This window comes from Urocitellus parryii, chromosome 9, assembly GCF_045843805.1.
Source record: "Urocitellus parryii isolate mUroPar1 chromosome 9, mUroPar1.hap1, whole genome shotgun sequence".
Classification (NCBI taxonomy): Eukaryota; Metazoa; Chordata; class Mammalia; order Rodentia; family Sciuridae; genus Urocitellus; species Urocitellus parryii.
In genome coordinates, this window is record NC_135539.1 from 19455205 (window position 1) to 19477401 (window position 22197).

The 22197-nt window shown below is 59.6% G+C and overlaps 1 protein-coding gene across 5 annotated transcripts in view; it reads right to left on the minus strand.

Annotated features, from left to right (window-relative positions):
• Gsg1l (GSG1 like) overlaps positions 1 to 22197 on the minus strand; it is a 172290-nt gene that overhangs the window by 50006 nt on the left and 100087 nt on the right. For 4 of the 5 annotated variants that reach the window (XM_077802864.1, XM_026392181.2, XM_026392179.2 and 1 more), the window contains one exon: positions 6532 to 6684. The exons of the other annotated variant lie outside the window; for it this stretch is intronic. In XM_077802864.1, coding sequence (XP_077658990.1) covers positions 6532 to 6684 — 153 coding nt within the window. The remainder of the gene's footprint in view (positions 1 to 6531; positions 6685 to 22197) is intronic. 5 annotated transcript variants of the gene reach the window in all.

Here is a 22197-nt window from a genome sequence, read left to right on the forward strand (position 1 = left end):
TGGATTAGAGCCTCGAGGGTCCCCGCTGCACCCCATCCCAGGGAGCCCACATGTCCTAGCCTGGCGTCCAGCCCAGCGCAGCGCAGCGCAGGGGAGCCGCCTCCCGGAACACTGCCCGCTGAGAAGTCCCCTAGGGCTGTGGAGACTTGGGAGGGACTGCCACCAGCATCCAGAGTGGGAGGGCCCAAGATGGGCAAAACACCCTCCAGGGCGCAGGACAAGGTGGTGACAGAGAAAGATTCAGCCCCAGATGTCGCCAGGATGAGGAACCCTGGCCCCGGGGCGTCATATACAGTCCTGTGCTGCCCAGGACCTCTCAGTCAATGATGGCCACGTACACAAGTAACCCCTAAGATGACCAGATTCCTACCACCTAGTGACCTTGCGGCAGTGTGAGGTCACAGCCCAAGGTGTTATTCACGTTCGTGGCGATACCAGTGTGATCACCCCAGCTTTGTCCCTGACTCAGAAGCCGAGCGGGGGAGGCCACCGCGGTCACACCGCATCTGGTCACAGCGCAGAGACAGCGCGGCGGGTCAGCTGTGGCAGGCGCATGCGCACTCCTAGAGCCCCACACCGCGCAGCAGCCTCGCGCGCGCGTCCTCTCTGGTTCCCTCTGCCCCACCCCACCCCACCCCCAGACGTCGCCAGGTCCCCGGGGTCGGGTGCACCTGAGCGCGCCGTGTTGTTCCTGCAATGACACGTGTGGCTACCTAAGCTCTTTCAGCCACTCAAACAAAATATGTATGGGGTGCCCGCCACATTCCAGATGGGCTTGGAGACTGGCAAGTGCTGTTAAGGAAACAAATCGGAAGGGACCAGAAGGTAGAGTGGCGCGGGAAGAGCGCCTAAGGAGGTGAGCAAGGCCTGAATGTCAAGGAGGGGAGATGCAGTGTCAGGGGAGGCCCAGGCCGGGGAGGCCCAGGCAGGGGAGGCCCCAGGCCGGGGAGGCCCAGAGCAACAGCCGGGCAGGGCGATGAGCAGTAGCAGGTGACATTACACAAGAAGGCAAAGGCCACATTTTGTACTCATGGCCAGGAGTTTGGATCTTTATTCCACAAACGGAACACTTGATAAATACCAAGTAGAAATGACAAGATCAGATTTTCAGACAAGCCCTTCTGACGGTCAAATCAGGCTCCGTGAGAACAGGATTCCACCTATTGCCCAGCGTCCGCGGGGCTGCAACCCGGCGATGGCGCAGGCCAGCTCCAGGTCCAGCGGTGGCGTGTGAACCGGCCCCCAGGCCACTCCACGATCCTTTGCCATGTTCATTTCTGCTCCTCCCCTGCCTCACACCCCTTTCTCTTCCCTTGATGCAACAGGTCAGAGGCCCAGAACTGCCTCCCTCCAGAGATTTGCAGGAAAGGGGAAGCAAACCCTCTTAGAAAAGCCTTCCCACGGCGGTTTCTATCTTCAAAAGCCTTAATTTACAGACGAGATTTTGCCTGGGGCCTCCAAAGGAGCAGAGAGAAAGAGCGAGACGTCTTTTAATCTTCAGGGTGAAAAGAGGTTGCGTTTTCCTTGGGGGGGGGGCCGGGCGCGCTGGGGATCTGGGTGGTGCTTCATTGGCCGGCACAAAACATTTTTGAATTAAAAAGTTAAACACGGAGTTACCTCGTGACCCGGCAATTTCTGCCCTTTATCTGCCCAAGAGACAAGAAAACGTGCGTCCACACAAACTCTAGCCCCGGGAGGCTGACCGCAGCCTGTTCACGACAGCCAAAGGCAGAAGCGACCCAAGCGTCTATCCGCCAGTGCGCACAGAGACGACGGGGACACAGCCACGGGATGGAGTCGAGTTCGGGAAATCCTGCCACATCATGAACCTTGGAGACATGACGCTACATGAAATAAGCCAGTCATATGCCACCATATATTGTATGATCCCTCTCTTTATTCATTTTTGATACGGGGAATTGCACTCAGGGGCACTCGACCCCTGAGCCCCACCCCCAGCCCTATTTTGTACTTTATTTAGAGACAGGGTCTCCCTGAGTTGCTTAGGGCCTCGCCTTTGCTGAGGCTGGCTTTGAACTCTCGATCCTCCTGCCTCAGCCTCCCAAGCCGCTGGGATGACAGTTGTGCACCACCGCGCCTGGCTGTGTGATTCATTTATATAAAGTGGCTAGGATCGGCAAATCTTTGGAAGTAGATAGTGGATTAGCGGTGACCTAGGGCTGGACCCATTGGTGGAAAATGGGGAGTGGTTGCTGGTGGATACGGGGTTTACTTGGGGGACAATGAAAATGTTTTAAAATTAGACGGCGGTGACTAAAAACCACTGAATCATATGCTTCCCATGGGCAAAGTTTATGGTATGTAAATTACACCTTAATAAAGTCATTTTTAAAACATTCTGAAGTAAAAAATCAGGAGACTTTTTCCATAAAAATCCAGATCCTGGCTCTCCTTGAATGCCAGGCATGCTTCTCCATGGCAACCGTGAGCTGTCCCCGAGTCTACCAGAGTCCCCACACTGCCTGCTGTATCACACCTGGGCAGCTCTGGTGTCATCTGCATGGACCGTGTGGGTGTTGGACTCGAGACCACAATGACCACAGGTGCCAAAGTTACCAGCCCCGGTCTCACGTCTGTCCCTAGCCACACAGAGCCCTGGACCAGGAGGGTTGTGTGCGCGGGCGGTGGAGGCACAGCGTGGTACACTGACTGCTCCAGGGATTTCAAAGCACATGAGCTTTGAAGCCAGAATCGCCACCGACCAGCTCAGAGCACCTCAGTTTTCTAAACTACAGAAGGAGGACAATCACAGCAGCCGCCATCACAGGGCTAAACCGAGGTGCTGTGCCCAGCATACAGTTGGTGCTCAATAAATGTGAGCTACGGGCTGCAATTTCTTGTCCGCAGTCTCCAATTCCAGGACATTCTGAAAGCATACGCTTTTTTTCTTGATAAAGACAATTAGGACAGAGGCCTGGAGATTTCTGAAGACAAATCTAGAGCCCAGGGGGATGGACACTGGGATTAAGATGGAGACTCTGCAGGAAAGGGCTGGGCTGTCCCCGGCACACCTGGGATCTGGAAAGATTCTGTGGGCACGTGAGGGGCTGGAAAGGGCTGGTGCCCAGGGGGACACCTGTAGCATCCAGAGCTCACGGAGACTCCCCAGGGGACCTGGCCAAGCGGCCCCAGCCCTCGTGCAAATTTAGACTTTGGTCCCAGATGAGGGAAGATCAGTCCTGGCCCCTCCCTCCCTCAAATGTTATCAATGGCTCCCATCTGCCCAAAGAAAACTCAGCTGGGAGCAGAGGACAGCTCAGAGGCCCAGCTAGGCCACCTGTTGTATGAAAAAGAATTTGGCTGGCTGTTGTCCCTGGTGCCTGGGAAGGGAACTCTAATCTGTCATCCACCAGCCCCTGGGAGCACGCCCCTTGAAGTTTATGCTAATGAGATGCTAATGAGATCACCCTGTAAGAAGGTTGGGGCTTTGCACCAGCCTGACCCAGGAAAGGGCCCTAGAGACGGCCATCAACCAGGTGGCCAAGGTCTCCACCCACCCAGTGTGTGCCACCAAATCCCCATCAACACTCTGGACACCAGAGCCCAGTGGAGCTTCCCGGTTGGAGAACACGCCATGTCCCAGACACAGCTCCAAAAAGTTAACCCCCAGAACAACCTGTCCACCGGTAAACGGGAGACTTAACCCCTGAGCCACAACCCCAGCCCTTTTTAAACATTTTATTTGGAGACAGGATCTCACTGTGTTGCTAAGGGCCTCTCGACGCTGCTGAGGCTGGCCTTGAACTTGCCATCCTCCTGCCTCGGCCTCCAGAACGGCTGGGGTCACAGGTGTGTGCCACTGTGCGCAGCCGATCCTCTGTCTCGGTTCTGGGCAGCAGGGCCATCCCCGGCTCCCGGTCAACTCAGTGACCACAGGGAGGATGAGCCACGCTCTGCATTGCACTGGGGGGCTGAGCTGGGAGGATGGCAGAGTCCGTGTGTTTAATGCACTCTCCACGGAGGACGTTTCCGACTTAGGGCGAGCGTCTGGAGGAAACTCGCGGTGAGCTCAGGGGCATCCACACGGGCACAGAAGGAGGTGTCTGGCAAGGAGCAGGGGTCAGTGGATGGAATGTCACTGAAAAGGACACCTCGGGGCTGGGGTGCAGCTCAGGGACACGGCACGTGCCTGGCATGTGCAAGGCCCTGGGTTCAATCCCAGCACCACAGAAATTTTAAAAAATGGATAAAAAGACAAAACACCAGGGCTAAGAGGGGTTCTGGCAAAACCGCACAGGATTCCGGCGGACGGCAGGCCTGGGCATAGCGAGGGTCGGGGACAGGGCGTTGGATCAGGTGTCAAGGGCAGGGCGCCTGCTAAACCGGACTCCCGGAGCGAAGGACAGAGCCCAAGGTTAGGACCCAGTCAACAAGGGGACTCAGGGGGGCCTGATTCCAATGGGACAAATGAGAGAGGCCCTGCCACAGCTCAGCAGGTGGCCTTTGTGACTCACCCAGCCAAGGGGTTGATCTGGCTAATTAATCCTAATCACCAGCTGAGCAGGGGCTGTCCCCAAACTGGGCGTCCTCCTCCGCTCTAGAGCCGCTGACCTTGGGCTGAGCTGGGCCAGCAGATGGCAGGAGCCAGGCGCTCCCTGGCCGGCCTCCGTGGCTGGCTGCCTTCCACGCCTCCCGCCCACTCCTTCCCGGACAGGCCAGAAGCCAGGTCCCCCCTCCGGGGCCCTCTGCACCGGTGCCCTGCTCTCTGAGGCGCCCCTGAATCCGGCTTCCTGGCCCTGCGGGTCATTCAGCTGCCACCTCCAAGTCGGTCTCCCTTCCCCGCACCTCTCTCCCAGGCGTGAATTCCAAGCCCCTCCCCTCCGCCACGTGCCACTTTGGTCTTAATATCTCATCTGCCTGCTGCCTGCTTCTCAGTCACTGTTTTCCACGGGACTTAAAAAATGAAATCCTCCCCCTTCCGCCCGGTGGCTTTGAAGCGGGCTGGAGGGGGGCTTCATCCCAGCTCCACAATGAGCCAGCTGTGTGACCCCGGGCAAGTCAATTAACCTCCCTGAGCCCCGGATTGTTCATCTGCGTGGAATTATGGAGACAATCTTATTTACTGGAGCAGCCAGACTCTCCACTGGGAGGAAAAGTGGATTTCAAAACATTTTTTGAAGGGTGAAAACTTTGGTAAACCTTCGGAGGATGAGGGGCGGGTCTCTGTCTCCCCGGCCACCAGGACCTTCTGTCGAGCTGAGCCTGCGATGGTCCCGGGCCACTACCATCGTTGGTGACTGGAGTCACCAGGTTGAGGGGGAAGGCTGGGTGCTTGGGACCACCAAGAGGGTTCTTTGAAGAAGAGATGGAGGGGGACGCTCCACGCACAGCACGCAGACCTGCTCAAAGTGGACTGAGCCTTCTTCCTCCTACTCCTTCCACCTCCCCGCCCGGTGGCCGTGTGCAGCAGGCGGTCAATAAATGCTGAGCACATGAGAAACAGGTTCTCAGTCTCCAGGAGCTGGTGACTGGCCGGGCAGGGCCCCGTCATCGTGTTGCGGTGGAGATTCAGGCCACACGCGGCTCCTCAGTGGGATGGATGGCCACAAGGCCAAGTGTCACTCCGTGCATCGGGCCTCCTGGAGCCGGCGCTCAGGGGCACCTGGGATTCCCTCTGACTCACCCTCCACCTAGGGTCACCCCAGGCCCTGGGCAGCAGGCCACCCAATCCAGGGGCCTTTCCTTGGCGCCCTGTGGCTGCACTTCTCTGAGTGGCACGATGCTGGTGACTGTCCCCTCCTTCCTGAAACCCTGGAAATCTTTGCCTCTGAGGTCTTTTCCCGCAGTCTCTGACCCCCCACGCCCCCCTCTAGCTTCTGTGTGTTTGACCGTCTGCGTCCTACTCAGCATCTCCGGGTGGAAGGGTCAAAGGCGAATAAACTGAGGCAGAGGGGTGACGTGGGTGTCCTCCACCCCAGTGAGTGCCCTCTTCTTTTTTTTTTTTTTGTACCAGAGATTGAACCCAGAGCCGCTTTACCACCAAGCCACACCCCCAGCCCTTTTTAAAATTCTATTATTATTATTATTATTTTTTTTTTTTAAAATTTTGAGACAGGGTCTCGCTAAGTTGCGTAGGGCCTCACTAAGTTGCTGAGGCTGGCCTCCAACTTGTGATCCTCCAGCTCGAGCCTCCCACATCGCTGGGATTTCAGGAGGGCCTCGCTGGGCCTGGCCCTTCTTCTTTTTCTAATGGGTGTGAGCACACAAGGGTGCCTCATGCATCCTGGGCAAATGCTCCACCACTGAGCCATCACCCCAGCCCCACAAAAGCCACCACGACCCACCCATTCTGTAAACCACCCTCTCCGCCTGCGCCCTGGATCCGCCCCTCACCCAGCTGTCAGGCTCCGAGGGGCGGGGCTGGGGGCGGGGCTGGGGCGGGGCTCTGTAGCCCCAGGACTCCGCCCCGCTCGCGGCACGGGACGGACACGCCCCTCAGCGTGGGTCCCGGGCTGCGCCCCCTGCTGGCCGCTGGCGCTGCCCGCCCGCCCCTGGCCGCGAGCGCCCTACCTGAGAGCACCGTGAAGACGGCGGCGAAGGCGTTGAGCTTGAGCCCGTCGATGACGCTGCTCGAGTGGAAGAGCTCGAGGCACATGAGGCTGAAGCCGACCACCAGCAGGAGGATGTAGAGCACCTCGGAGACCACCGACAGCCACAGCACCCCTGCAGAGGACAGCAGAGGCCCCGGTGAGGGCCGGCTCCCCGACGGTCCCCGCGGATGGAGGGACCCGCCGCGCCGCCCTCTCCAGGGACGGATCGGAACCCAGCCAAGCCAGCCCGAGTGTGGCCGCCTCCGCTGACCGCTACTGGCCAGGGGGGTGCGACCCACCAAGGGCCTCTCCCCTTTATCCCGGGCTGGGCTGCGTGGCTCGGGTGGGGCCGGGGCTGAGCTGCAAAGGTGCCAGCAGATGGCCTTCCTGGGGGGCTTCGTCTGCAGCCTGAACAAGATCCCCGGTGCTGACCAGCGGGCATAGGGTTCTCTGTCACCTGCGGCCCTAAGAATCCCGGGTCACATCCACACATCATGCTGCCCTCCAGGGACACCTACATCTTTACCTGCCCTGTGTCCTTCCCTGCTTTTTTCTAGAAGTCACCCCTGCTATTCAACCTGGTGATTCTCCCAGCTATTATGTCCCGCCCTTCCAGATGCAGATGATTGGTCCAGTCTGATCATCGGACCCAGAACGGACCAATCAAAGCCCTTTTCTAGGAATCTGAGCAGGGAGCCACAGAGACAGACCAGGAGAAAAGAGCTCAGAAGAGAGTCAGAGCAGGTGAGCGCCTGGATCCAGCCATTCCTGAAGGCCAGCTCCACGCTGAGCCTTCTAGTGGTTTAGCTATTCAAATTTTGTCTTCCCTAGCCAAGATAGCATGGCTTCCTTTCCCCCACACGGCCCCCTAGTTTAGGGGGCTTCTGCTGTTCCTCTACCCCACATTCTTCCCTTTTCTTCCTACATCCTTTCTTCCAGTCTTGGTGGTTGAGTTGCTGCTAACCCACATCTTGGCTCCGAGTTTGGGGGTACAGGGCTCCTGTCTAGCTCCATGTCTCTCAATCTGCAGTTTGAGCTCAGGAATGACTCTCTCTGTGCCTCAGTTTCTTTTTCTATGAAGTGGGTATTTATTTGTATTCCCGTGAGCCTTCTGTTATACCGCAGTGTAAGGATCCGGGATCAGCACACGGAGAGGGCCGGCATCGCGTGAATTATCACAGTGGTCCTCTGGGAGAACATGGTGGGGACACGGCCCGTGGGCTGGGCATGGAGCTCGGGGACCCTTGACCGAGGGAGATGGAGACCCACAGTCAGATTCAAGAGTGAGAAATGGAGCCCGTGATTTCTGAGACTCAGGGGGAGACGAGGAGGGGGAACTGTAGCCACACCTGTGTAGCTGACTCTGCCAGCCCCATGAGTCGGGGGGTTCAAGCAAGACCCGTGCTTTAGAAAAGGGACACGGCCCAGGCCTGACTGGTCAGAGATGGCCCCGTGACCCACGTCCGTTTCATGAGCCTGGGCCACAGGACTTTTGCAGGAACTCGCCAGGTTGGAGGTTGGAAGGTGGGAACCAGCTGAACTGTGTGGGAGCAGAACCTTCCAGAAGGTGAGGTGGATGTCGGGCTGAGGCAGGGCGGGAGGCTGCATCCCGGTGACGCTGTCTGGTCCCGCGCTCCAGCCAGGCCCAGGTAAGCTTGAGGGAGGACTCACACCACTCTCCGTTGCTGTCCCCTGAAACCCTCCTGTGTGTGTTCTGCGGCTCCCCGTGGTGCCCCCTCCCATGGGAACACGTCCCAGGGAGCACCCAATGGATCCTGTTTACTAAACGAAGCAAACAAACAGCTAATTCTGGGCCCCCATCTGTTTGCGAAAGAAGAATCCAGATTCTGAAACACCCACTATCCTTTCGAACAAATGGGGCTTTCAGAGTTTGGGGAGAACTTTTCTCTTTCTCTTTCTCGTCTTGCTACAAAAATATCGCGCCTCCTGAGCAGTCCCTTGGATTTCTGAGAGAGAATAGTGCGCTCTTGGCAGCCGGGCGCGGTTGGAACACTCCCTGGCACGGGTGCGCAGCTCCGGGGCCCTCGGCTGGCCCAGCGCCCACCAGGCAGCGGGAGGGAGGCAGGGAGGCGAGGGGAGCCTGGCCGTGCCAGGAAGCTGGCTGCCCAGGACGGGTGACAGCCCTGACTCGGGAGCCTCCCGGGGGGCCTTGTCCCAGCCCACACGGCCCTGGGCCAGGCGTCCCTCCCACGTGCACGCACAGTAGGGCCCTGCTCTGCTCTTTCAGATGGGATGAGGGGGTGGGTGCCACCGGTGGGGGGGTGCAGCCCAGGGACAGCAGGAGCCCAGGGTGGCCATGTGGCCTCTTTCTCCCTCTAGCTCCTCTCTGGGATGGGCAGTGAGCCCTGCCCTGTCACAGGTCGGCCAGGATCGGGCTCCTCAGCCCTGCTGCCTGGCTAGATCCGTTCCTGTGCCTTCTGGTGGCTGCAGGCTGGAGCATGTTTGAAAGTCCCCAACCCCTGTCCCCAAGACACCGAGCATCATGAGGACAGCAGCCATGATGATCATCACTGGGTTTCTGCTGAGGGCAGCAGCCAGGGTCACAATACAGCTTGACAGGAGGTGATTGTGACGTGCCCGGTCCCCATGACCGATGCTCATGACCGATCTCCTGGACACTCTTTTCAATGTTTTTACTCTTTGGAGAATGGTTTTGGGGCGAGGGGACCCCACTTTGCCCATCTTGGCTCCGAAAGTGCCTGGGAACTTACATGTCCCTCTCTGGGCGGTCATCAACCTGCGTGTGACCAGTGGGGCCCTGTCCTGGGGCTCTGGCTGGGGCAACTCTGAGGTGACCCACACTGTAGGGAGGACCTGGCCGTTGTCCACCTTAATTCCCTTTTGTCCCTCCAACCCGTTCTGAGTCATCTCCCTTCCCCGGCTCATCTCACGTTCCAGAATCAGCGAGCCCCGCGGGCCGACCACCGTGCAGGGGACCGAAACTGTCCCCTTAGCAGTATGTCTTCCCTGGCACGTGCAGGACCCTGCCGACACAGACCGAGGAGACCGTCCAGCAGGCCACAGTTTGACCAGGACGGCTCGATGACACGTTTCTTGCCCCACCTGCTCAAGTTCTTTCCCTGGGCCATCCTGGAGCTGGGCAGGTCCCCTGCCTCCCCCCAGTGTGGCCACAGCGAATGAACTAGGTTCTGGAGCCAGGCCTCTGTCCCCAGGGGCTACGCGAGCCTGGCTGGTGCCAGGGAGATGGTTACTGTCTGGTTCCCACCATGAACCACCTCCCTCCCGTCCCCAGCTCCCTCCCAGTGTCCCCTGGCAGCAAAGACCTGCTGCTGGGGACGGGTGGGAGCGGGGACCAAGGCTTCCTGGGTGAAGGCCCTCGTTCCGGGTGTCCTCGGCCCCCCAAGGGGTCAGGATTTGAGGAGCAGGGTGGCCCCCGAGTGTGGTGCAGTGGCCCTTTGGTTCTCAGCAGTCCCAAGCCCTGCTGGCCACCAGTGGGACACGGGAGGTCAAGAGAGGGACACCCTGGAGGCTGGGGGAAGGCCGGGCTTGACTGGGGCGCACAGGCCAGGGAGGCCCCCTGAAGGGTCTCTGCAGGGGGACAGCAGAGCTGGACAGAGGAACTTGGTGACAGGGAGCCCTGCCAGGGTCTCTAGCCGCTCCCTGCCCTCAAGGTGACAGGGGACGGGCTGTGGCCACAATAAAGTCGAACACCAGCGGCTGAACCCGAAGACCCCGCGGAGTTGTCCCCCAGCCGGGGACCAGGCTCTGGGGAGGTGTTTGCTGTTGTGGACAGCGATGGTGGCTGGAGGCTGGGAGCCAGTCGGCGCCTCTGAGAGGCCCGTGGGGAGGGACCCAAGGGGACAGCAATACTAAAGGGGAGGGGCCGGGGGCCAGGGAGGTCCAGCAGATGCCACGGGGAGCCCCGGCTGCCCACAGCCCCTGGGGTGCGCCACCACTTGCTGGCCCCTGCATCGCTCTGCCCAGGGACGCCCTGGCCACCAGTGCCCACTCTGCCCACCACGAGGGCTCCGTGTCGCACTGAGGTGGTGCCCAAGTCCCTGAGGTGGGCCCTACTGGGACGCAGTCAGCACCTCTGTGTCTTCCCACGATGGCTTAATGCTGAGTCATGACATAAAATTGTCACAGCCAAAGAGCGAAGGAGCCAGTCACTTCCCGCTGTGTCTGAACCTCTTCTCTCCTCCGTGGGAAGGGGCGCGGGGTGCTGTGTGTCCCCAACACTTTCTGACACTTGGGCATGATTTTTAAGCCGAGCGTGGGCCCCCGGCTCAGAACCTTCCTGGCCAGTCAGTGTGGCCGTGTCAGCCACCTCCTGGGCTGAGGTCCTCCGTCACCCCACCCAGGCACCCCGCTCTGTGCCCACCCTGCTCTGTGCCCAGGGCGCTGACCTGCCCATCTCCCTGCTGCTGGGTGGGAGAAGCCGGGCTCACCCTCCTGGCGCATCCCTGGCTGGACTTTGTCCTCCTGCCTGTGACTTCCACTCCTGGGGTCCCCCACCCCAGGTCCAGGCTCTAGATCACTGCCCCCACCCTTCCCCGCCTGCCTTGGGCAGTAGCAGCTCCCCATTGTTCGCCTTGGGGCCCCCCAATCCGAGCCCCGCCCTTCCTCGGTTTATCAGCCGCCTCCACTCCAGCCACCCGGGCTGGGTCCCCCCTGACTCATCTCGTGTCATTGCAATAAATCCCGGTCCCCTGATGGAGCAGGGTCCAGGCCAGTGCTTCAGGGTTGCTCCCGACCAGCAGCCTCAGGGTCTCCGGGGCATGGTGGTGCAATGTCGGGGACTTCACCCACCGGGGACCTGCTGGAGGAGGGTCTCAGTGTCGGAGCCCCTGCTGCGTCCTAAAGTCCCCGCCCCGCCCCCCGCGGTGGGGACACAGCTCTGATCCGAGACCCACTAACCTCAGGCTCTTTTTAAAGCGGAAGGCGCATGCGTGAACGCGGAGATGGGAAGGGACACCCCAGGGCCAGCGGCGGGGAGATGGGAAGGAATGCAGGGCTCATCGGAGGCTCATCGCCGTGGCCAGCGGGGCAAAGGTTCCATCATCACAGAGATGATTGTCACCAGTCTCCAAAACCTGCCACCAATGGCTCGATTTGCAGAGGAGAATGGGTGACCTCCGGGGGCAGAAGGAGTGAAGTGATTTGTCACCGGGGGCAGGGCCCCTGGGTGACAGCCTGCCCTGCTGCCTGCACTTCTTGCCTTTTTAAAAAAAACGGCCTGGGAGGCCAGGAGGCCAGCCCTGACCCTGGTGGAGTTGATGGGTTTGCAGGAACCGTCCCCCTCGCCCATCCCCCCTGGAGGAGAGCGTCCCCAGGGCTCCTGGGCTGAGCGGGAAACAAGTCCTGGCTGCGTGACCTTGCCTGGGGCCTGAGCCCTGGGTCCTGGGCCTCACAGACGTCCTGAGCACTGGACTGGACAAGACCTGTCAGCGCCACGCACCTCACCCTTGGGGAGTGTTCCAGAAAGGTGACCACGGACTATGGGAGGCACCGGAGAGCTCCGAGGTCCAAACGGAGCTCGGGCTGGTGCCCACGGAGGGGCCATAAACACCGGGTGCATGAGCCTCAGCCACCGTCACACAAGGCTCGTTGTTTACAGAGTAAACTCTGCTTCAAGTGTAGAAAGGGGCTGGGGCTGGGCTCATGGCTGCCTGGCACGTGTGAGGGGCCGGGTTCGACCCTGAGCACCACATAAAAATAAATAAGAGTAGAAAGGGTAGAAAAGGTCCTCTCTAAACTAACAATAAAGCAGCAGGGTATAGAAGCCACGTCAGGAGCAGAGTTGTGTGGCTGTTCATGATCAGACACGACATACCGTCCATCTTTTTCTACGTATTTATTTTTTGAGGGATACCTGGGATTGAACCCAGGGGCACTTAACCACTGAGCCACTTCTCCAGCCCTTTTTATGTTTTATTTTGAGACAGGGTCTCACTAAGTTGCTTAGGGCCTTGCTAAGTTGCTGAGGCTGGCCTCAAACTTGCGATCCTCCTGCCTCAGCCTCCCAAGCATTCACGATGACCGGTATGCACCACCGCAGCTGGCTGTGCATCTACGTTACACGACTAGCCTGCACAGTAGGTGTGTTGACACGAGCATTGCCACAAGCAGGTGAGTGACGCACGGCGATGCTGGGACGGCCACACGAGCGCTGGACGACCGGAAAGCATCAACTTCATCGTAGTCTGGGGCCGCCTTTGCATCTGAGCTGGGGGGTGGGGGGGTCTCTGATGACCCTCTAGTGTGTGCCCTGATTGCAGGGACAGCCCCAGCTCGGCCCCACAGTGGGGTGCGGGTCAGGTAGTAGACAGTTATACGTGGCAGTGAGGCACAGAGGTGGAGATGGTGGCCCTGGGCCACTCCATCTGGGGCGGCTCCTGACCCTGCCAGGGACTAGCAAGGAGACATGTCCTCTGTACCCACCGAACCTCAGTTTTCTCACCCGTAACATGGGTCCAGGAGTCCACTCTGTGGACTCACTGGTGAGTCAGGAGGTCAGGGAGACCCAGGCCTGCCACAGGTGCCTGCCACAGGAGCCTGCCAGGTGTCAGACAAGTGAGGCCATGGAGGGGGTCGGAGGGGACGGTGGCCAAGTCCCACGGAGTCCCAAGGTGCAATGCTATTTCAAAAGGAAATATTTTTTTTTTCTCAAAAAAAAAAATTCATCAGTTTAATGCATCAGATCAATAAGTCACGGCGCAGCGGCTGGCGGCGGAGAGACGGGTGAGCCGCCCCTGGTCCTGAGCATGTTAAATCATGTAAATGACAGGAGCCAGGCCCCGGTGACAGCTGCCGTTTGTGAAATGTCAACGGGAAGCTCGGAGGCAGCGAGGGATGCGCGTGCGGCTGGTGGGAAAGGCCAGGGCCCCGGGGAACCGCAGGGGGACTTCAGGGGACTCGGAGCCACCACCCCCCGCAGAGGAAGGACCCCGGTTCCAGGGAGAATCTGGGACCTGCCCACGCCCCAGAGCAAGTCGGGGAGCGAGTGGAGGAGGGAGGTGCCTTGGTGCTGTCACCAGGACGGGGCTCCTTCAGAGCTGGGCAGGGGAGCCACAGATGGTGGCTCTCGCCGTCCCCGGGGGAGCCCTGCAGCCGCAGACCCCTGCAGGACCCCCCTGCCCTGCAGCTCAGCTTCCCCCGCGAAGGCCGTGGGCTCCCGCCGAGCTGCCGGGGGCTGGATCCCGCCCACACGGTGCTTTTAAAAATATCTGAATTCATTATCGACATTTAAAAATAGGAAACTCCTCATAAAAATCCAGATTTTTTGGACTCTGTGCGTGCCACGAGTGGATGCGATACCGGACCCGTGTCCCCACGCGGTGACTGCTCCGGGGCCGGGCTGGGGCACCGCGGAGACCACGCTCCTGCCGGGTCCCACGAGCATCTGAGTTTACAGTCCCCTCAACCGTCGGTGTCACGTCTCCCCCGACGACGCTCTGCAGCCAGGCGACGTCTGAAGACCCGGACGGTCCCCCTGATATCACACTCTGAGTCACCCACTGACTCGGAGCCTGGGGGTTCCAGCAGGCTCAAGGGTGTCCCTTTTCAGAGTTACATGAAGGGCGTTTGACTCAGGTGCCCCGAGTGGCTTGTTGGACCCGAGGGCTCTTCCTGAGAGTCATCTTGCCCACCCTGTTCCATGTCCCTTCCACAAAGGCCCAGAGAGGGTGAGTGAGTTTCCCAAAGCCACAATGCTCAGAGTCCTCCTTTAACAAGTGAGAACAACTTTAGGCTTTGACTCGAGGTCCTAATGGAGGTCAAGGCTGGACACATCACGGGAGGTGTGGGCAGTGCTGGGTGTCACAGCACTCGGGAAGGGACTGCCAGCCCAATGGAGGGCACTGGGCTCTTTGGGAAGGAGCGTGGGGCCTGGTGACCGTTTTCTGCATCTCCATCTTCTTCACAGCCTCTGATGCACGGCCTCGGGACTCAAAGCCAGGTCCACAAACCACGCTCAGCAGTGTCCCCGGGGCCTGTGGGAGAAGCGGAGTGCAGCCGTTCCCAGGCCCGCTGACTCCCGGTCTGCGGCCAGCCAGGTCCCCAGCCCACACAGCAGCCGGCCCAGCCGGAGGCCACTGCGTTCGGATGTCTTCATGTGGCCTTCCTCAGACAGCAGGTCCCCAGCCTCGGCACCTGAGGAAGAGCGGCCGTCCAGCATGCCCACCTCTGGGGGCGCCCCCCAGACGTCCACGTCCTAATCCCCAGGTCTGTGACATGCTGCCTCGCAGGGCAGAAAGGACTGTGCCGATGTGAGATGGGGACGTCCTCCTGGTTACCTGGGGAGCTCAGTGGAACCACACGGGGTTATAAGAGGGGCCACGGAGGGCCACAGTCAGAGATGGAGACGTGGCCACGGAGGCAGAGGTTGAAGGGACAAGGGGCTGTAAGCCAAGGTCACATGGGTGATCTTTAGAATCAGGAAAAGGCAAGGAGACAGGTCTTCCCTTCAGCCTCTGGAGAGGAACACAGCCAGGAAGCCCTGCCGTGTCACCCCAAGATTCCTCCAGGATCTGGCCTCCAGGAGGTGAGCTGAATCGGCTGTTTTAAGCCACGAGGAGGTTTGTGCTCATTTGTTACATCAGCAACAGGAAACTAATACACCTCCCCTGCATCCAAGGCCCCTCCTCCAGGGAGTCTCTCCCGACCACCCAGCTCCTGTGTGGTCCCCGGAGAGTCCCTCCGCCACTCCCCGTGGTGGGAGAGCCTGGACTTGGGGTTAAGCAGATCTGAGTTTGACCTTGACCCTTGCCTGACCCCTCTGAGCCTCAGTCTACTTGGGGTCAACAGGGCCAGTCTAACAGGTTTCCCGGCGAGTGACTCGGCTCACGGCAGGTCCCTGGGGATCGTGGCCTCGCCAGCCAAGGAGCTGGGCCCAGAGACGGGAGACCCTTCCCTGCCGCCGTCACAGCTGCACAGGCCGTTAATCATGGGGACAGATTCTTGCCCCCAGAGTTCCACAAGGCGCTGGTCCCTGTCCATCCAGGAACATCTCTGGCAGACGTGCCCTTTAGAGGTGGCTCTGCTGGAATCCGCCAAAGGTCCGGTCCGCCAGCCTGGGAGATGTGTCGTGGTGACCTTGGCCTTCAGCATCGGATGACAGCAATTTTTCTTTCTTTTCAGGATCCAGAAACTGACTTTGAAAATAAGCTGTGGTCCGCACAGCCCGGGGTTGCAGGTGGGCTGGGGGCGGTCAGGCGGGGACTTAGGGGAGTGACCTGGGCGAGTTCCTGTCACACGGGCCCTGCCAGGTCACCCTGGGCCAATGCTCCTCTCCTGCCTCCCTGGGCCTCCCTCCCTGGGCCTCCCTCCCTGGGCCTCCCTCCCTGGCCTCCCTCCCTGGCCGCACCTGGGCGGCCCTGTAGGCAGAGGAATGGCCAGGGCCGTCACCTGGCTGAGGACGGGTGTGGAATCTGTTTGATTTTGTTCTTTCTTATGTTTGTTCCTCTCCCCGCCTTCTCTCTCTCTCTGGTTTCCTTCCTCCTTTCTGTCTGTCCATCTGTCTCTCTCCCCTCCTACCACTTCTCTCTCTCTCTCTCTCTCTCTCTCTCTCTCTCTCTCTCTCTCGGCGCATGTGGGACTTTTAAAACTATGAATTCAGTGCCATGTCAATGTTGAAAAATGGGGAAATCCCATGGAAATGGAGATGCTGTTGCCAACCTGGCGGCCAGCGCCACGTTCCCACTCGGGGACAGCGGGGGAGCCCAGTGACAGCTACCCCGTCCCTACTTGGCCGCAGTCTCCACCCCTCCCTGTCGTCCCGCCCCAGAGGCTGAGGGCTACCTCCCAGAGACCCTCGGAGTCTGAGCAGCGTCCTCTGTAATGACAGCAGCCAGGCAGCAGCGGGAGGGCAGGAGGCGCCAGGCCCAGTGCAGTCAAGGGAGCAGAGATGGCCACAGCTGGGAAAGGCCCCACGTCCTGGAGCCTGCCAGCTCCTGTCTGGCTGCCACCTGCTGCACAGTGGGTGTGACAGGGGCTGGTCCCCGTGGAGGGGAGAAATCAGGGAAGTGCCTACCTGATGTGGGGTAGTAGTGCCAAACCCAGCTTTGTTCCTGACCCGCTGTGTGGCCCTGAGCAAGATACCTTACCTCTCTGAGCTTCCGTTTCTTCCTCCATCTCCGAGGGTGATTTTGAGGGTTAGAAGAGACATGGAAAGAGGCACATCCCAGGCTCGGCTCTCGATCAGCCTCAGTGCCAGCTTCCCCTTGAGCAGGTGAGAATGTGGAGGCTTGGGGAAGAAAAAAAAACAAACTCGTGTGTCCAGCCTGAAAGAGCCAGGCGGGGGGTGGTGTGCAGAGCTGGTCCCCCTGGGCGGCGTGGGTTTCCAGCTGCATCCTGACCCACCCCCACTGTCCTGACCAGCGGTCGGAGACGGGTCGGTCACCCCACGGCGACTGTGTCGTCTGTCACCCAGCAGTGCCAAGGACTGTGCTGCGTCCCGGATGGAAACTCATTTCACTCCCCCTCAGAGCTGGGTGCTCCTGGGATCTCCCTGCTCCTCAGGAGCAGAAACCGAGGCCCAGGCAGGTCACGCGGCCCGCCCAGCCCTGGCTGGTAAGCGGCAGCCTCACTGGGCTCCCTCTGCATGACCGACCCTGCGGGGGGCTCTGGCTAGTTCCCAGCAACAAGCGTTTGAAGTAGGAGAAATAGGCTCCGTGTTATAAGGGAGGACCCTGAGGCACAGAGAAGTTGACCTTTTGCCCAAGGTCACACAGCATCGGCAAGGGGCATCAGGAACGGCACCCAGGCCTGTCTGAGCCTCATCCTCTCATTCTCTGCACCTCTCTTTGGCACCTAGGAAAGCCTGGGGTTCTCCAAATATTGTTTTTTAAAATATTTTTTTTTTAGTTGAAGCTGCACATTTATTTTTTTTTTTCCCCCAGTGCCGCCAAGGATCGAACCCAGTGCCTCGCAGGTGCTAGATGAGGGCTCCACCGCGGAGCCACAACCCCAGCCCCCCTCCAGATATTGTTTTTAAACACACAGAGCAAGCACACATGGAATTGCAAAGGAGCCGATGGAACTGAAATGGAGCTATCAAAGCACGTTTAAATGAGATGCGTAATACTGATCCTCGCGATTCGTTATTAAGGCGTGAAAGAACGAGATCTCCCGCGAGTCCAATCACCACGGCAGGTTCAAAGTCGCCAGGTCGGGAGCCGTATTCCAAGACACCTGCAGACCTTCCAGGCGACGGGAAAGGTCGGCGATTGTCGTTGGTGACAAGGACCTGGGCTCAGTGAGGTCCTCTGAGATCTGTCACCTCCATGCATCCCCGAGGGAAACGGGAACTGCCACTGTCGAGACGGAATGTTCTGCCACCACGTTCTAGGTCCCCTGAATCCTGCCCGCCGACCCCTGGGGGTGTCAGGTGAAGAGTCTCCACTCGTCAGCCGTTGGCCAAGGCGTGGTGCTAAGTGGCAGGTTCCTGGGCTGGTCCCCAAGGGGTCTGATGCCTCGGGTCCGGGAAGGGGCTGAGGGAGGCCTTATGGGACAGTGACCCCCAGCCACTCTTCCTCCTGCACCCTGTGGTCTTTTCCCCACCTCAATGTCACTTGAAATGGTGACAGGCGTGGGTTTCTCTGGGTCTGGTCTGCCCGCCGCTGTCATGAGGACCCCACAGGGACAGGCTGTGTCCCGTGTGACAGGAGACACTCAGCAAATTCAGCCGTCCCTGGGCTTCCCTGGGGGACTGGTTCCAGAATCCCCCACAGATCCAAAGTCCACAGATGCTCAAGACCCTTAGGTAACAGCCAGCGTCTGTTCGTGACCTGCACGGCCTCCTGCCTGCAGTACATCACCTGTAACACCTAGGACAGCGGAGGGCACGTGAGCCGCTGCTACACTGTATTATTATTATTATTATTATTATTATTATCATTATTATTATTAATCTTTGGTACTCAGGGGCACTCGGCCACTGAGCCCCTCCCCAGCCCTATTTTGCATTTTATTTAGAGACAGGGTCTCCCTGAGTTGCTTAGGGCCTGGCTTTGGCTGAGGCTGACTTTGAACTCGCGATCCTCCTGCCTCAGCCTCCCGAGCCCTGGGACCACGGGCCGGGCCCTGGGAGAAGCCTGTGCGTGTCTCTGCAGATGCCAAGTTTCTCCACCTCTTTCTGCTCTGCGCCTGGTGGAGTCTGAGGCCGGGAACCGGGGACACGCTGCACCTGCCGAGTGGCGAGAAGAGGGGGTTCCAGACCCACCGCAAAGAGACCCCAAGCAGCTTCTTGGAGGAGGTGGGAGGCCCCCGAGTGAGGGCCGCCTAAAGGCCAAGGTCAAGGGCAAGGAGGACCCAGAGATGAACAGGCCACGGGCGTCCGCGGTTCAGACCCTCCATGGACATTTACAGGGAGGGAGGCCGATGATCCGGGGAGGCGGACGGCCAGAGGAGCGGACCTCGGGGCCGGGGCAGGGCTCACCGACTCGTTCGTCCATTCATTCTGGGGGCAGAGGGGGTTCAAATCCCACCCGCCCCCTGCACCCCCAGCCGGGCCATGCGGCAGGTGTCTGGACCTGGCCGGGCTCCTCCCGTCTGAAGTGAGGCTTGATGGGGAGTGGAGGGGCGGGCCCCGGGGGGAGGGACAGGTGTGGCATCTTGTCTTCTTATTGCTCTTTGGTGCCGGGGCCAGAGGCGGCAGGAAAGCCCCCTTAGGGCCTCCGCAGAGACCCGGGACACAGAGCAGAGAGGCCCGGCAGCCCCCGGGGACCCCGAGCAGGGACGAGGGGAAGAGGAGGGGCGGCCTGGCCGGGCTGGGGGTCCCCAGGGCTCGTGGAGGAGACAGCCCTCGAGAGTCTGGAAGGTTCCAGGGAAAGTGAACCAGACCGAGGAGGAAGCAGGACCCCGGCGCTGGGGAGGCCCCGCCAGAGACCAACCGCGGGGGCCAGGGGCAGGCAGAGGAGGCCAGAGGAGTGGCCAGGTCACAGCCGGGTGTGCCCGTCCCAGCCCCTGCCAGCTGCTGTGCAGAGGAGGAGCCTGCGGGTCCACCTCGTCCTGTGGGGGGGTGGCCATGGGGACCCCGGGAAGCAACGGGGCCTCCTGGGCAGCGGGAACCAAGGTTGGGGGGCTCCCAGCCAGACGAGCCTCCTGGGGGTAGCACAGAGGGGTCACCCCGCAGACTCCAGGCCACGCCCACTCCAGGCCACGCCCACTCCAGGCCACACCCGCTCCAGGCCACGCCCACTCCAGGCCACGCCCCCAGGACAAGTCACCAAGGTGGCAGACTCCCACCTGACGCCATTAACCCCTCCCCCACCAGCTGTCACAGCCTGTCCTCGTGGGTGCTGAGGGAGGGGGCTCCAGCTGCTGAGATGCCCCCTCCCCTGGGGGCCCGTGGAGGGACAGCCACCTGGCAGCCAGGATGAGCCACAAAGGACCAACTCCACCTGTACTGTGGCCCTTCACTGTCCTCCCCTATGGCCTCCCCTCTTGTCCCCTGCCCCCCTCACTTCCTGCGGTCACAGAGGTCTCCTTGATAATCCTTACATGCAACAGGCACGAGCCTGCCCTGAGGCTTTGCACCGGCTGTTCCCTCTGTCGGCAATGCTGTTCCTGCAGGGTCTGCTGTGGCTTGGATATGATCTGAGTGTGACCCCAAGGGTGAATCTATTGAAATCTAACCCCCACTTGTTTGTCACTTCTCAACCATGGCTTCCCTAATCTCACTACTTAAGATTACCCCTTTCTGATACTTCTAGCCCCTTCCTTTATTTTATTCCCCCTAGTGTTTAGGGCTCTTTTGAGAAGGTCAGTCAAATCTGCTCTCCTCAAAGGCCTCCAGTGCTCTAATGACTTCCTGTTGTTCCTCCCAGGACCCTAATGGATCTGGCTCCCACCCTCCTCTCCAGCCTCCTCACCTGCCTCCCCAAGGCTCCTTTCCATCTAGAAAGGTACAAAATGCATTCTCACCCCGGGGCCTTTGCACATGCTTTAACCACTTTGGACAGAAACATGGATACAAGAAACCTCTTGCTTTCCTCCTTAGATAACAGCACAGCCCAGTAACAAGCTGGGTCGGTAACAAGTAACAAGAGCTGATCTCTAGGCATGGGCCGAAGAATGGGGGTAAAAATGTTCCGGGGCAGAACTCTCCAAGGGCTTATCTGGAGGGGTGCTGTCAGCAAGGCTGCTCCCGCACAGTGGATGGGCTTCCTTGGGCTGAGTAAGACATTCACCTTGACAGAGAAGGAGAAGCAAGGCAGCATTTCACCTGGGTCTGTCTTGCACTGCGAGTCTCCATCTTAGGACTCTGGGCTCAGACAGAATCTTTTCCAAAGCCCCAGCCCCCACCCGACCTCCACCTGGACCAAAGGGATCTGGGCTTTATCGTCTGGCAGAGGAGTCTAAAAATATCTGCACTCCTAACTTCATGGGTTTATTCTCTCATCTGGGAGGCCCCCGCAAAGCTTTTGCCAATATAAATGGCATTTCCTTTGGTATTTTTAAAGATCAGAGAATCCAAGGGAGTAAGCAAACTGGATGGAGGCCTTTGAGAAGGGAGCTTTCAAATGCCTCGTGTTTCAGGTTTTAAAAAAAAAGTTTTTTTTAAGGAGGCCCGAAAGGTTAGGTTTCCAGATAGTTCACAAAGGAAGGAAGCAACCTAAAGTCACATGGAGAAGGAGATCGACCTCCCTAGTTGTAAAATTTAGATTTAAATCCCCCGGAGGCGCTTCCTGAGCTGCCATGTTAAAGCAAAGATTTTTCAGACTTGAACTCAGCTACGAGAGGCTAAAGGGAAAGAGGATTCTCCTCCAAGGAAGACCTGCTGCTCACCTGGAAGTCGGTGGCCCTGTTTCCCAGGCTCCCTTGCAGGTGAGCGGGGCCATGGTGGGACTCGCCCTGGCCACCGGGCTCTGAGCAGACACAAGGAGTGGCTTTCAGGACAATGGTGGGAGAAGCTGGTGTGTGGCCCCTCCTCGCCCAAGCGGTGGGGTCACCTGTTGAGAGGTGAGTGTGGCCCTCCGCCTGGGGCCCTCGGTCCCCGGTTGTTCCCTCTAGAAGGTTCTTTCCTCTTATCTCACATGGTTGGCTCCTTTTATCCATTCCAATCTCCAAGTGTCAGTTCCTCAGGAAGATCCAGAAGGTTCCCCCCCTGGACACTGCCCATTACGACATCAGGTGTCTCCCTAGCAGGTTTCCGGTTTGGAAATGATCTTGTCATCAGCTTCCTCTGTGAAATGGGCTCTTTTCTCTCCAAGATGATTCCGGAGACCCTGGTGGGGACCGAGACCTGGTCTCTGCCACCACCACCCCTCCTGTACCCTGGGCCAGTCCAGCCACATCCCTTTGGGGATGGAAACTGGCTTTACCTTCCAGGTCCTCCCTGCCTTTGGAGGGGCAGCTGCTCACAGGGTGGGGCTCCAGGGCGGGGCGGAGCTTCAGGGTGGGGCGGGGCTCCAGGGCGGGGCGGAGCTTCAGGGTGGGGCGGGGCTCCAGGGTGGGGCAGGGCTCCAGAGTAGGGCAGGGCTGTGGGGCGGGGCTCCAGGGTGGGGCGGGGCTCCAGAGTAGGGCAGGGCTGTGGGGCGGGGCTCCAGGGTAGGGTGGGCCTGTGGGGCGGGGCTCCAGGATAGGGCGTGGCTCCAGGCCTGGATCGTCAGAGTCCATGGTGATTGATTCAGAGTTGGGCACGTGACTCAAGCTGAGCCAATCA